General features: G+C 54.9%; 1 protein-coding gene across 1 annotated transcript in view; it reads left to right on the top strand.

Moving 5' to 3' along the window:
• Positions 1-2177: 2177 nt before the first annotated feature.
• The window catches only part of LOC145536631 (protein Shroom2-like), a 144585-nt gene continuing 132402 nt past the window's right edge, over positions 2178-14360 (top strand). Inside the window, exon 1 of the mRNA XM_081566152.1 lies at positions 2178-2515. Within this exon, the coding sequence (XP_081422278.1) occupies positions 2351-2515 (165 nt within the window). The 5' untranslated portion in view covers positions 2178-2350. The remainder of the gene's footprint in view (positions 2516-14360) is intronic.

Here is a 14360-nt window from a genome sequence, read left to right as displayed (position 1 = left end):
CCCCACCCGTTCCTACCCACGCGGCGCGGCGCGAGCCCCCCCCTTCCTGAGCGCGCGGGTGGGGCCCCTCCGGCACGCGCGGCGCGAGCCCCCGCTTCCTGGGCGCGCGCCGGGTTCCTGCGCGCGCGGGGTCAGCCCTCCCCAGGGCGCGCGCGGCGCTAGCCCCGCCCCTTCCTGCAAACGCGGCGCTACGCGAGTCTCCACTTCTTGTGTGCGCAGGGCCAGCCCTTCCCCCCGGCGCGCGCGGCGCAGCGTGAGCGCCCTAGTTCTTGCGCGCGCGGGACCAGCCTTTGCTCGGGCTCGCCATGCGCGCGCGGCGCGGCGCGAGCCCCTCTGTTCCTGCGCGCGCATGGGGGGGCCAGCCCTTACCCGTGCGCGCGCGGCGCGAGCTCCCCCTCCCTGCGCACGCGGCGCGAGCACCCCCCCTTTTTTGCGCGCGCGGCGCCGCGCGAGCACCCTGGTTCCTGCGCGCCTGGGCCAGCCCTCCCCCAGGCACGCGCGGCGCGAGCTCCCCTTCCTGACCACGCGGGGCGGAACAAGACCCACCCTTCTTGCGCGCGCGGGGCCTCTCGCCTCGTGCGACGTGAGCCCCCCGGTTCCTGCGCGCGCGGGGTGAGCCCTTCCCTGGGCGCCCGCGGCGCTAGCCCCGCCCCTTCATGCGAACCGGGCGCGACGCGAGCCCCCACTTCTTGCGCGAGCAGGGCGTGCCGTCACGCGCGGCGTGAGACCCCCGTTCCTGAGCGCGCGGCGCGGAGCGAGTCCCACCCCCACCTCCGGTTCCTGCGCGCGCAAGGGGCCAACCTTCAATCGGGCGTGCGCGGCGCGAGCCCCCACTTTTCTGCGCACTTGGCGGGAGACCCCCGCTTTCCTGCGCGCGCTGGACGACGCGAGCACCCCCTTCTTGCGCGTGTGGGGCCACCCCCGGTACCCGCGGCGTGAGCCCTCACTTTCTAGGCGCCTGGGGCGGCGCAAGTCCCCCCGTTCCTGAGTGCGCGGGGCCAGCCCCCACCCGGCGCGCGCGGCGCATGCCCTCCCTTTCCTGCGCGCGCGGCGCGAGAACCCCAGTTTTTGCGCCCGCGGGGCCAGCTCTCCGCCCGGCGCGCGCAACGCGACGCTCCCCCTTCTTGCGCGCGCGGGGTCCCGAGAGTAGCGCGGCGCGAGCCCCTATTTTCTGCGCACCCAGCGCAAGCCACCCATTCTTTCGCGCGCGGCGCGAGCCGAACCCCGTCCCGCGCGCCCCGCCCCCTGCCCCCTGCCCCCTGCCCCCTGCCCCCTGCCCCAGAGCGCGCGCTGGGCCCCGCGGCTCCCCTCGGGCCCGCCCCCTCCCTGCTTTTCCCCGCCCCTCCCCTCCCCTCCCCGCCGGCCCGCCCCCTCCCTGCAGCTTCCCGCCGCCTCTCCCGGCTCCCCCCCCCCGCCCCTCCCCGCTTTTCCCGGTCCCCTCCCCGCCAGCCCGCCCCCTCCCCGCGGCTCCCCGCCCCCTCCCGCCGGCCCTCCCCCTCCCCGCCGGCCCGCCCCCTCCCGCAGCTCCCCGCCCCGTCTCCCGGCTCCCTCCTCTCCCCGCCCCCTTCCCCCCTCTTCCCGCCCCCTCCCTGCGGCTCCCCGCCCCATCCCGCCGGCCCTCCCCCTCCCGCAGCTCCCCGCCCCCTCCCCCTCCCGCAGCTCCCCGCCCCGTCTCCCGGCTCCCCCCTCTCCCCGCCCCCTCCCTGCAGCTCCCCGCCCCCTCCCCCCTCTCCGGGCTCCCCCCTCTCCCGGCTTCCCCCTCTCCCCGCCCCCTCCCCGCTTTTCCCGGTCCCCTCCCCTCCAGCCCGCACCCTCCCCGCGGCTCCCCGCCCCTCCCCCTCCCCGCGGCTCCCCGCCCCTCCCCCTCCCCGCGGCTCCCCGCCCCCTCCCCCTCCCGCAGCTCCCCGCCCCCTCCCCCTCCCGCAGCTCCCCGCCCCGTCTCCCGGCTCCCCCTCTCCCCGCCCCCTCCCTGCAGCTCCCCGCCCCTCCCCCCTATCCTGGCTCACCCCCTTCTCCCCACCCCTCCCCCCTCTCCCCGCCCCCTCCCCGCTTTTCCCGGTCCCCTCCCCTCCAGCCCGCCCCCTGCCCGCGGCTCCCCGCCCCCTCCCGCGGGCCCGGCCCCTCCGGGGCCCGCCCTCTCCTGTGCGCAGCGCCGCGCGTCCTCCGCGCTCCCTCCCGCCCCGGGCCGGCACTTTCCTTGCAAGTTGCAGCGCAAGTTTGCCAGCGGCCGGCGGCGGGGGCGCCGAGAGCCTCCCTCGCCCTCGGCCGGCTGGGCTTCCTCGGAGCGTATGGGCGCGAGTGAGGCGGCCCCGGCGGCCTGAGCGGCCGCGCCGCCTGTGCGCCCCGCGCCATGGAGGGCGCCGAGCCCCGCGCGCGGCCGGAGCGCCTGGCGGAGGCCGAGGCGCGGGCGGCCGATGGCGGGCGCCTGGTGGAGGTACAGCTGAGCGGCGGCGCCCCTTGGGGCTTCACCCTGAAGGGCGGCCGCGAGCACGGCGAGCCGCTGGTCATCACCAAGGTGAGAGGGGGCGCGGGACTTGCACGGTGACAGCCGGGAGGTGGCCTCGGGGGGCGGGGGGCTCGTGGAGGTCAGGAGCGCTGGGGGGGGGTGGGTTCCGTGTGGCGCCCCGGGCCCGGGACGCGCGTTTGCCTGGGTCCCCTGCGAGAACGTGGGGCCCTGGGACCCGCCGTAGGTGCGTGCTCCAGGCGCCACCTGGGCCGCCCTGCTGGGTTCCCCAGCCCTTTTTGGCTTCCGGCGCCGCCGAGAGTTTCAGTGGCTCCTGTTTCGGATCTCTCCCCTCCCCCTCTTGGAAGGGCCCCGGCCGGGTACCCTGTCGCTCCCGGCCTCGCCACTGGCGGCCTGTACCTGTGGGCCAGCCCAGAGGTCGGGGGGGGGACGTTCCCACGTGCGCCGGGTGGACAGAGCCGGCCTCTCCTGTGTTAGCCTGTCTGCTTGCTTCTGCACCCCCCCTTGGACCCGCACCCCTTATCTCTGGGACGTGTAGGCGAGCAGCTGCCGGCGGGCCAGCTTCTCCATTCCCAAAAGCCCATCAATATTTACTGACGTTTGGCTTCCAGCCCTAGATCTGCGGCGCCTTGGATACTTGCAAAAAAAAAAACCCAAAAAATGGAAGTTTTCAGAGTCCTTTATAAAAGTGGGATTTGAACCACCATAATCAGTTGCCAGTGTGTGTGCCCATGGGGTCGCAAAGAGTCGGACACCACTGAGCGACTGTACTGAATGTGTGTGTATAGGGTTTACTTTAGAACTTTGAGTTTTCTTGCCTTGAAATAGAAAACCCATCTTGAGACTTAGCAGCTGAGCCTGTATAAACCTGTAAAAACACACACAAACCAGTCGTTTTGTTTTCCCCTGGTTAAAACTGTCTGTTGGTCAGTGGTCTGGGCCACGCCATTCCTGGGGACAAAGTTCTCTTTAAAATGCAAAAAAATTCTTGGCTCTCCGAAGGGTTTGAAGGTGACTTACTATTTTTTTTCCCCTGCTTTCCTGCTTCACCGTGGCTGGAAGCACTGAAGTGACTTCTAATCTGCTCCACCAGATTGAATTTAGGAGGTGGTGTGGTTTTGTTACCTAGATGACAAATGAGAGACTGAACTAATCTTTTACTTTCTCTCATTTTTTATGGTTATAAACTAGAGACTCTGAGGGGAAAGGTGCACTGAATTTATGTTGAACTGGGGATTGAGGCTGTCTTTGTTGTCGTAAATTTCACCCAGGTGCAACTGATTAATGCATTGAATTCTTTGAAAAGTGGGAGGCAGCATAGTGGACAAAGCTTGTGTAGGTCTGGTGCTCCTGCATATGCCTTACAGCATAATAGCTTGAGCCTTTTAAATAATAAGGAGTTTTACCAGGCATTTTGGATAGTAAAGATACCAGGTGAATTCCGCAAACCTTTAGAACTTTAGGTGTTTCTTTTAAAAAAGAACACACGCAGACCCAATTGAACCTGTCTTGCTCGGACCTGTCATTGCAGCAGATGGAATAAGTGGTATGATATTGTTTAAGGTAACGTCTTGCTTTGGGGGCTTCCACTGGGTAAGAAAACTGGCCTAAAAATTCAGTTGTTTTACCGGAAGCTGGGGAAAAGGACTTTGGAGTACCTCCTCTTTTCTCTGTACCCCAAGTGGTAACCCCCCCTCCCCGAGTTCTTAGTGGTGTTACATCTTCCTGTGCAAGAGGACCCCCTTCTACAAACCGAAGGAGGGGGGCCGTAAAGCCTGACACTCACCAGGGTCTCTGCAGCCCACTGGGGGCTGTTGGCTCCTGATTGAGCCCCTGATGGGCTCTCCTGGTAGTTGCTACGGTTTGGGTGTGTGTCTGTGTCTTGGGGGTGTGTGGGTGTTTTGGGTGTGTGTGTGTCTCTGTGTCTTGTGTGTGTGTGTCTGGGGTGTGTGTGTGTGTGTGGCTAGACTGGTAGCGGTGTACACACTCCGTGTGTGTGTCTGTCTGTGTGGCTGGACTGGTAGCAGTGTACACACTCTGCATGTGTGTGTGTCTTGGATGTGTGTGTGTGTGTGGCTGGACTGGTAGCAGTGTACACACACTCCGTGTGTGTGTGTCTGTGTGAGTCTCTGTGTGTGTCTTTGGCTAGATTGGTAGCAGTGTACACACTCTGCGTGTGTGTCTGTGTGTCTGTATAGACTGGTAGAAGTGTACACACACTCTGTGTGTGTATCTGTGTCTGGCTAGACTGGTGGCAGTGTACACACTCTGTGTGTGTGTGTGTTTGTGTGTGTCTGTGTGTGTGTCTTTGTGGCTAGACTGGTAGCAGTGTACACACTCTGCGTGTGTGTGTGTGTCTTGGGGGATGTGTGTGTGTGTCTGTATAGACTGGTAGCAGTGTACACACTCTGCGTGTGTGTGTGTGTCTGGATAGACTGGTGGCAGTGTACACACTCTGCCTTTCCACATTGTGCTTCAGGGTTTTGCAGAAATAAAGCTGCTTGTGATTTTAACCTGAGATGCTCCTGTGTCCCTCCCTTAAACTGCTGCTTGCTTTTTATAGGTGTTCTACTGTGACTGGAGATATGTGGTTTCTTTGCTTAGGATGGAGAGGCTTCAGGACAGTTTGGGATGCCCGTGCTAAACTTCCACGCACACTTGTGTATACACATGCACACATGCATGCTGCCACACGCACATGTGTATTTCTTAACCACACGTTGTATTGCGTGGTATTGGCAGTGTTTCACCCACTTGCGTTTTCTCCTGGATTAAGTCATCAGTGATGCTTGCTCATGATCCAACAGCTGGTTGTTAACAACTAAAGTAATTAACTGTCACTTTATAGGAAAGGATGAAAAAAGGGTGCCTGTTACAATCTCTTAAAAAATGAAAGTAGATTTTTGTGATGGAGACTGGGGAAACATGTTCCACCACCAGAATTTGGATTAATCCAAGCTTTGAATCTTTTCTTTCGCAGTAGCTACTGAAACATCTCTGCTGCTGCTAAGTCGCTTCAGTCGTGTCTGACTCTGCGACCCCATAGACGGCAGCCCACCAGGCTCCGCCGTCCTGGGATTCTCCAGGCAAGAACACTGGAGTGGGTTGCCATTTCCTTCTCCAGAAACATCTCTAGGGTACATTAAATAATGGGTCTTCTAATAGTTTTTTTTTTTTTTTTGCATTTAAGAAACGCTGTAATTTCATGGTTATATATTAGAGTGCTGGGGTATTATACAGCTCATTTCTAACAGAATCTGACTTGGAAGAAGCCTGATCCCATGTGAGAGGGCACACTCTTTGCGTGATGACGAGTGTCTTGGTTGAAAGCCTCCTGGGAGTGTTACAACCTCGAGCTGGAGGCGATACCAAGGACAAGGCCAGCTCAGTCCCTGATTTCCTGATGGAGTTTTATTAGCCCATTTTATAGATGGAACAGTTAAGACCAAGGAGGTTAAATGGTGAGCCCTGAGGTCATAACTCGAGAAGGGCCCTGACGGTCAGATCTTGACCTTGCATATCTCTGCTTCCTCTCCAGTTGGAGGAGACATGGGTTCGATCCCTGGGTGGGGAAGATCTCCCTGGAGAAGGAAATGGCAACCCACTCCAGGATTCTTGCCTGGAGAATTCCATGGACAGGAGCCTGGCGGGGCTGCAGTCCACGGGGTCGCAGAGAGCCGGACACGACTGAGAGATGAAATTAACACCACCACCACCACCTCCATGAGGGCTTTTCAGCCTTGGCACTTCTGATGTTCTGGGCTGGGTCCTCTTTTGCTGAGTGGGGTGGGGGGCGGGGGTCCTTCCCTGTGTATTGTAGGCTGTCTAGCAGCAATCCTGACTTCTACGCACTGGTCATTTAACCCCCTCTCCCCTTTGTGACAGCCGAAAGTGTCTGCCACGTGCCTCCAGCACAAAGTCACCCTCGCTAGATGAACTGTACGCCACTTTTGCTTTGAAAGGATTTTAGCTTGGAAAGCCGTGCTTTATTCTTTTTGAAGGTGCTCGGGAGGCCCCTAGCCTGGCCAACCTGGGTGGAGAAGGCTGTTTTCTTCCTCGGGGCTGGCCCTGATAATAGGCTTTATTTACACAGTAAAACTCAAACAAATACTTGCTTCATCTGCATTTTTTGTAGCTGGAAAAAAGGAAATGGGAGCAGGAACTCCTGAGAGCTGGGTTTTATGGGAGCTCGGCGGGGGCTGCTGGTGGAGGAACTGCTTTTTCTCTGGGTCGGAGTCTAGGTTAAAGGGACCCTGATTCCCCCAGAGTGGCATTGACGGAATCTCAGGTACGCGCATGGTGAGTGAAGTGAATGTTGCTTGGTCGTGTCTGACTCTTTGTGACCCCCTGGACTAAACAGTCCATGGGATTCTCCAGGCCAGAATACTGGGGTGGGTTAGCCAGTCCCTTCTCCAGGGGAATCTTCCCAACCCAGGGATCGAACCCAGGTCTCCCACACTGCAGGCGGATTCTTTACCAGCTGAGCCACGTGAACTCAGTCCCCCAGAAAAGCAGCCAGCAAGATTTGTAACTGTTCAGCGCCTTGACACTGACTTGTAAGCTTGAGGTTTACCAGGGCCGGAAAAATACACCAAAGGCAGTATTTTTTTTTTTTTTTGTGCAGCAGAAATAACATCCCTGCCCTCAGGGACTCCAGAGACCTTGACGTGTCTGCATCTCCGAGGCTCTGCTTTGATGCGGGCCTTCTCAGGAGCGTTGGCAGTAGGTTGAGCGCTGCAGTTGGTGGGAGTTCCTGTCTCCATCTGCTCAGCAAGTGGAAGACTTGGGCGGGGCGGGGGGGTGGTGGTTGGGGGAGGGCCTGACTTCTGAAATGTCTGCGGAGGGGCTCGAATTCCAGAAGGGCCACCCGGGGGATTCACTGGGAAGCCCGAAGCGCGCCAGCTGGGTGTCAGCGGGCCCCCTGCGGCCTCAGGAATGTTTGTTAACCCCGGGAAGGAATGAAGCTTTGCTTCTCCTTTTCGTCACGTCTTAGATTCCCCTCCTTCCCCTTTCCCCCTGCCAAGAACACCCGAGCCTTTCCATGAGAGCCCCCAGAAGAAAGACAGTCATCCGGGCCTTCCCTGGTCCCAGGGGCGCTCCTTTGGGACCTTGATGAGTTTCAGGTTGCCTCTTGGGGACCAGGACCCTCCTGGGGAGGTGCGGGGGCAGGGAGCTGGCCAGTGTGACCCCTCTCCCGAGTCTCCAGACCCTTAAACCCCTCGCTGGACGCAAGGCTATGTCCTTATGTCCTTCCTGGTTTGCAAGCCGAAGGCAGACGTGGGGAGAAATCAGGACACACACTGGAGGTGCGGTGGTGGGTGTGACTGGCCCACACACCCAGGTGAGAGATGTCCCAACTCAGCCATCAGAGCTCCTCCTGATAGTGAAGGTTCAGAGCCATTGGTGGGGCGCCTTGTGGTCTGAAAGGGGCTGCGTTTTTTACGGATTGTGCTGAGTCATGCTGATCCGTGACTCAGCAACCCCTGGTCAGGACAAGCTGTTGTCACTGATGGCCCCATATTTGCACCCCCAAGAGCGCAAGCTCTTTGTGAATGACCGTTGAAGGTTTTGAAAACAGGGAATCTGTAGACATGAGCTGTGAATTTTTGTTTTCATTTTAAAAAATTAATTAATTTCAATTGGAGGCTAATTACCGTATTGTGGTTTTTGAAACATGTGTATTAGCATATGTGAAATAGATGACCAGTCCAAGTGTGATGCGTGAAACAGGGCACGAAAAGCCGGTGCTCTGGGACAACCCAGAGGGATGGGATGGGGAGGGAGGTGGAAGGGGGGGGGTTCAGGATGGGGGACACATGTGCACCCGTGCCCGATTCATTCATGTCCGTGAGCTGTGAATTTTGGTTTAGTCACAAGTCCTGTCTGACTGTTTGCGACCCCATGGGCTGTAGCCCGCCAGGCTCCTCTGTCCTTGGGATTCTGCAGGCAAGAATCCTGGAGTAGGTTGCCATTTCCTCCTCTAGGGGATCTTCCTGAGGTTTGGGATGAACCTGCAACTTCTGCACTGGCAAGCGAGAAATTCTTTACTGCTGGGCCCACCTGGGAAGCCCCGGGCTATGGATTGGGAGCTGATTTATCTCAGCCTCTCTGCGTTTTGCTTCATGTCTGTGTTGAAACACAATCCCGAATCAGCATCGATGCAAAGGACCACAGCCGCTTTCCCTGGGCTCAATAGACAGAAAAGGTGGGTGGATGAGGGCTGGACGCCCCCACCTTAGCTAGCTCGGGTACTGTGGTGGCCAGAGCAACTCCTGGGCACGGTGAGGTTCCGGCTACTTTGAGGCCAGCTGCAGTTTGCAGTTTTGTTAGGAGGAGGAGTGGAGTTCCAAAGACATGTTGGTATTTAAAAATTCGCAGTGCGGTTGTTTTTTTAAAAAGGGGGGTGATTTTTTTTTCCCCCGTGCTGAAATATCTTTGCATTTGATAGACCTGCCTGCCAACTGGCCTTCAGGTGTATCTTTCTGTCGCTGTGCCAGTCTCTGCCTCTCTGGGTCCTGTGAGTTCTCACCCCAGGTCCTCGGGACATGTTTTCCATGCAGGGATGGGAAGTTGGAAAAAAACAAACAAACCCTCCAGTCCCATCCCCAGCTCTGGTGCTGGAGCTTTGAGGTGCACAGGGTGGAGGCGGGGCGGGGGGGGGGGAGTGTTCTTCCTCTCCTAGAAATTAACTCAGCTTGTTACATGTTAGTCACTCGGTCGTGTCCGACTCTTTATGGCCCCGTGGACTGTAGCCCGCCAGGCTCCTCTGTCCGTGGGATTCTTAAGGCAAGAATACTGGGGTGGGTTGCCCACTTGCGTTGCCAGGGGATCTTCCCGACCCAAGGATCGAACCTGCATCTCTTAAGTCTCCTGTATTGGCGGTCGGGTCCTTTAACACCAGTGCCACCTGGGAAGCCCCAACTCATCATGACTCACCCATAAACCTCGAGGCCTCTAAGCAGGAAAAGCTGTAAACTTGGGGTTTGCATCATGCTTCCCTACCGGGCAGGATTTTGCCCTTCCTGGTCCAGTTACGAAAATAGTTCGGAACATGTCCTAACGTTCATCCTTCGAAAAAAGAAAACGACTTTGCCTGAGAGCTAAATGTAGAAAAGACGAGAATGGAAAGGCTCATAAATAGTAGCTCTCACTTTGTCCTAATGAACTGGGATTTCTGTACTCACCTTTCCATTTCGAGGCCAAAGAAACCGGGCTCCCAGCTTGGAGACGGCTGATTTTTCTATTCGGAAAGCGTCTTGGAGCGGTCCTCTTGCCAAAGTTGTTTTGTATCAGCGTGCAAATAAACCCGGGTCTGTGGATGTCTTTGGGGCCCTGGGGAGTCTTTGCTCCTTGTACACTGGGCGCGGTGTAAACGGCCAATGAGATTATTTCAGGGTTTAAAGGCTGAACACACTTTTTATTGAGTCTCATTACCTCTTTTACTTTTCACACACCGCAGTCAGGCCATCCTTTGAGGAGAAATTCTGCAAGCTGAGCTCTCCCAGGCTGAAAGTTCCACCACACACAGGACTTTGAAAGCGCTCAGGGTTGCATGGTTCTTTTTTGGTCTTTTTTAAAAAAAAACTTGCCAATGTCCCAGAGAGGGAGGGTGTAACTTGTGGAACAGTTGTTTTCCTGTTACCTGGTTGGATCGGATATTTGCATGGCTCTGTGATACGTGGAGCCTCTTGTGTTGACCAGTAGGGATGTTAAGGCCCCTCTTTGGGGGAGCTTGTCTTCGTACAAGCACAGAAGGTTATCACTGAAAAAAATAATTGGACTCATTTGATGTGGGTGAAGGAGGAGAGTGAGAAAGCTGGCTTAACACTCAACATTCAAAAAAACTAAGATCACGGCATCCAGTCTCATCAGTTCATGGCAAAGAGATGGGGGAAAAAGTGGAAATGGTGGCAGATTTTATTTTCTTGGGCTCCCAAATGACTGCGGACAGTGACTGCAGCCATGAAGTTAAAAGATGCTAACTCCTTGGATGGAAAGCTATGACAAACCTAGACAGTGTATTAAAAAGCAGAGGGACTTCTGCTTAGCCACTGGTGGTCTAGTGGCTAAGACTCTGCAGTTCCAAATGCAGGGGCCCTGGGTTTGATCCCTGGTCGGGGAACTGGATGCTACATGCCATGACTAAGACCTGGCACTGCCAAATAAATAAATAAAATCTCATTAAAAAAAAAAAGGCAGAGATAGCACTTTGCCAACAAAGGTCCTTATAGTCAAAGCTATGGTTTTTCCAGTAGTCATGTATGGATATAAGAGTTGGACCATAAAGAAGGCTTGATCGCTGAAGAATTGATGCTTTAAAACTGTGATATTGGCGAAGACTCTTGAGAGTCCCTGGGACAGCAAGGAGATCCAACCAGTTCATCCTAAGGGAAGTCAACCCTGAATGTTCATTGGAAGGACTGATGTTGAAGCTGAAGCTCCAATCCTTTGGCCACCTCATGCGAAGAGCCGACTCACTGGAAAAGCCTGATGCTGGGAAAGGTTGAAGGCGGGAGGAGAAGGGGACGACAGAGGATGCGATGGTTGGATGGCATCACCGACTCGATGGACATGAGTTTGAGCAAGCTCTGGGAGCTGGTGAAGGACAGGGAAGCCTGGTGGGCTGCAGTCCAAGGGGTCCCAAAGAGTTGGACATGACTGAGGGACTGAACAAAACAACTTTATTTCAGGTTTGAACAATTCAGACTGTTCTGAAAAACCAGGATGTTCTGAATTGCACAGTCACATTTTTAAAAAAAAATTTTTTTTTTTAATCTCCTGGCTATAAAGGTGGAGGCAGTATCTACTGCCTTGGTTGGATGAATTGGAGAGAGTTGGGGTAGCTTGTAAGGTGACCAAGGTTTTCAGATTAAAGGTGAATTGTGAAGGTCAAAGAGAACCCAGACAGGGTAGATAACAGTGAGAGCGCTAAAGACAACATTTTTACTTCTTAAACGGAGGAAAGGGATGCAGTTGTTAGTGTATCTTTTTGAGTTTTGTTTTTATTTTTTTATCAAAGTGGCTCTTGCACAGTTTAAATAATCAAATAGTTCTTTGGGGCTTTGTTATTAAACCCAGCAGCTCCCCACTTGCAGTTTCTTCTTCCTCTAGAGAAGCTGTTGAAACTTTTCAGCTGATTTCCTTGCGCTTTTGCTTACATTCTGTCTTGTTGCTGCTTTTGTTTGTTCCGTTTCTGGGTGACTGTGGACTTCCCACTTGGGATGTGTTCTCTTTTCCGCGCACCTCCTTCCCACCAACTACCCAGACACATATCTTGGGACCCCTGACCTCCCAATGTAACTACGATCATAATTTTGGTCAGAGGAGGGATTTTTTCAGCCTTAGCACTGTTGACCTTTGGGGCCAGATAATTCTTTGTGGTGGGCACGGTCCTGTGCAGTGTGGGATGGTGAACAACACCTCTGACGTCATCCACGAGATGCCTGCACAGACATCTCCATCTCCTCTAGTCGAGATGATCAAAAAAGACTCGCCTGGTGTCCCCTGCCCGGGAGTGGGGGGGGAAATCTCCCACTTTGACAACCACTGGGTTAGCAGTTTTCAGTGGGTATGGTTTTTTGAATGCCAGTGCCAACACTGCTGAACCTCGTGGTGGAAACTCTGAATATTTCTTCCCCCCCACACAAAGTTTTCATTATCACCGAGGTTAACGATAGGTTTTGTTTCTTTGCCTAGTTTTCTGAGTGCTTTATCATTAATTTATCCTCCGCATCTTCCTGAATGGCAAAAAATCGTTTTCTGTATTCAGACACACAGGGGTTGGGGGAGCGTCTTTTGAGACCTTCTCTGTTTGAAAATGTCATTAACGTACCGTGACAGTAACTGGATTGTTGAGTGTAGAGGCCTGAGTTGGAGACAGTTTTCCCTCTGCACTTTGCAGCTGGTGTTCTCATGTCTGCTGGTGTGCAGTATTATTGGGAAGACAACAAGCCTTTCTCTCTCTTCATCCTTTGGGCTGGCTCTGATTTTCTTTTTTTTTGGTCTTATTTTTCTCTTCTCTGGATTTTGGTTCGTCTAGGGAGATGGCACGTAACCCTGTCTTCCAAACCACTGAGTTTTTTTTAAGTACTTTTTTCTTTCTTTTTTAAAAAAATTCATTTATTTTTGGCTGTGCTGGGTCTTCGACGGAGCACAGGCTTTTCTCTAGTTGCAATGCATGGGCTTCGCATCGCGGTGGTTTCTTCTGTTGCTGAGCACAGGCTCAGTAGTTGTGGATCACGGGCTTAGCTGCTCAGCCGCGTGTGGCATCTTCCCAGATCAAGGGTTGAACCCGTGACTCCCGCATTGCAAGGCAGATTCTTTACCACTGAGCCACCAGGGAAGCCCCTCGATTAAGTTTTAAATGTGTGCTTTCAGTTTTTTTTTTCAAGTTCCAAAGTGTTTTGTTAAAGTGTTGTTTTTTTTTGGTCTTACTGTGTTTTTTAAGTGACTTCCCTATAGCTCTCAAATGGTAAAGAATCTGCCTGCAATACAGGAGACCCAGGTTCGATCCCTGGGTCAGGAAGATCCCCTGGAGAAGGAAATGGCGACCCACTCCAGTATTCTGGCCTGGAGAATCCCATGGACAGAGGAGCCTGGCAGGCTACAGTGCATGGGTCTGCAAAGAGTCGGACACGACTAAGCAGCTAAAAAAAATAGTTTGTTTTTGGTTCTTCCGGTCTTCATTGCTCTGCAGGCTTTTCTTTAGCTGCGACGAGCAGGGGTTACTCTCTAGTTACGGTGCACGGGCCTCGCATTGTGGTGGAGCACAGGGCTCCAGGATGTGTGGGCTTAGTCGTTACAGCCCCCAGGCTCCAGAGCACGTGCTTAGTAGTCGTGGTGCTTGGGCTTAGTTGCTCCGCAGCCTGTGGGTTCTGACCAGCCCAGGGATTGAACCGTGTCTCCTGCCTTGGCAGGCGGAGTCTTTACCACTGAGCCACCAGGGGAAGCCCTGTGTTATTGCTCTTGAATGTTCCTTTTTGATACCATACTGATCCTGTTTCATGGTTCTTCTTTCATATCTGTGAGTACATTAAACTGGCTTTTAAAAATGTCTTCTGCGTAGATTCCATTTCTGAGCTCGCTGCTGTGTGTGTGTGTGTGTGGGGGGGGCTTCTGTCTGCCCTGTTGGAGGCTCAGTCTGAACGTCGAGTGGACAGACCTTGCTGTCTGCGGGCGTGTAAGAGTGGGTGACCACCTGGTTCAGGGCGAGTCACCCACGCGGGTGAGTGATCTAGCCAGGCTGCTTCCCGGGGCTCTCCTTTAAGGCCACTGCTTTGATTGTTTCTTTGGGGCCAGGCACGTCCCTGTCAGATAATATTTTCCTCCAGTGAGAACAGCTTTCTGGTGTAGGGCAGGTTCGAATGTCAGTGGGAGGTTTGCCAGTTTAGAGGAACCTTGCCCTGCCTGGTGAGGTCAGAGTGGTCATTGCTGGCCTGGCCTGGCCACGGTGGTTCCAGTTGGGAGGGAACGTCTCACAGGCGTAGCTAGATCTTTCTGTCCATCCTGAATCTTTGCTGATCCTTAATTGTTCTGGCCGTCAAACTAGAATCACTCCCACTGAAGTATATTAACATGGGGATGAAACGAGGCAGTAAGAAAACCTAGTTGTGGTAGATTTAAATTCCATCTCTCCTCCCTCTTCTTCCCTTCTCTCTACCTCTTTCTGCTTTATTAAGACTTTGGAAAACTGTGGGACGGACATGGACACATTGCTATATTTAACATGGATAACCAACAAGGACCTGCTGGACAGCACAGGGAACTCTGCTCAATACTCTTTAATAACCTTATGGTTCCCAGGGGGAAGGATGGGGGAAGGGATAGTTAGGGAGTTTGGGATGGACATGGACACACTGCTGTATTTAACATGGAGAACCAGCAAGGACCTGCTGGA

Source organism: Giraffa tippelskirchi, chromosome X (genome assembly GCF_054371585.1).
Source record: "Giraffa tippelskirchi isolate mGirTip1 chromosome X, T2T-mGirTip1v1.2.pri, whole genome shotgun sequence".
Classification (NCBI taxonomy): Eukaryota; Metazoa; Chordata; class Mammalia; order Artiodactyla; family Giraffidae; genus Giraffa; species Giraffa tippelskirchi.
Note: the sequence above shows the minus strand (reverse complement) of the source record. Positions and strands in the feature narration are given on the sequence as shown.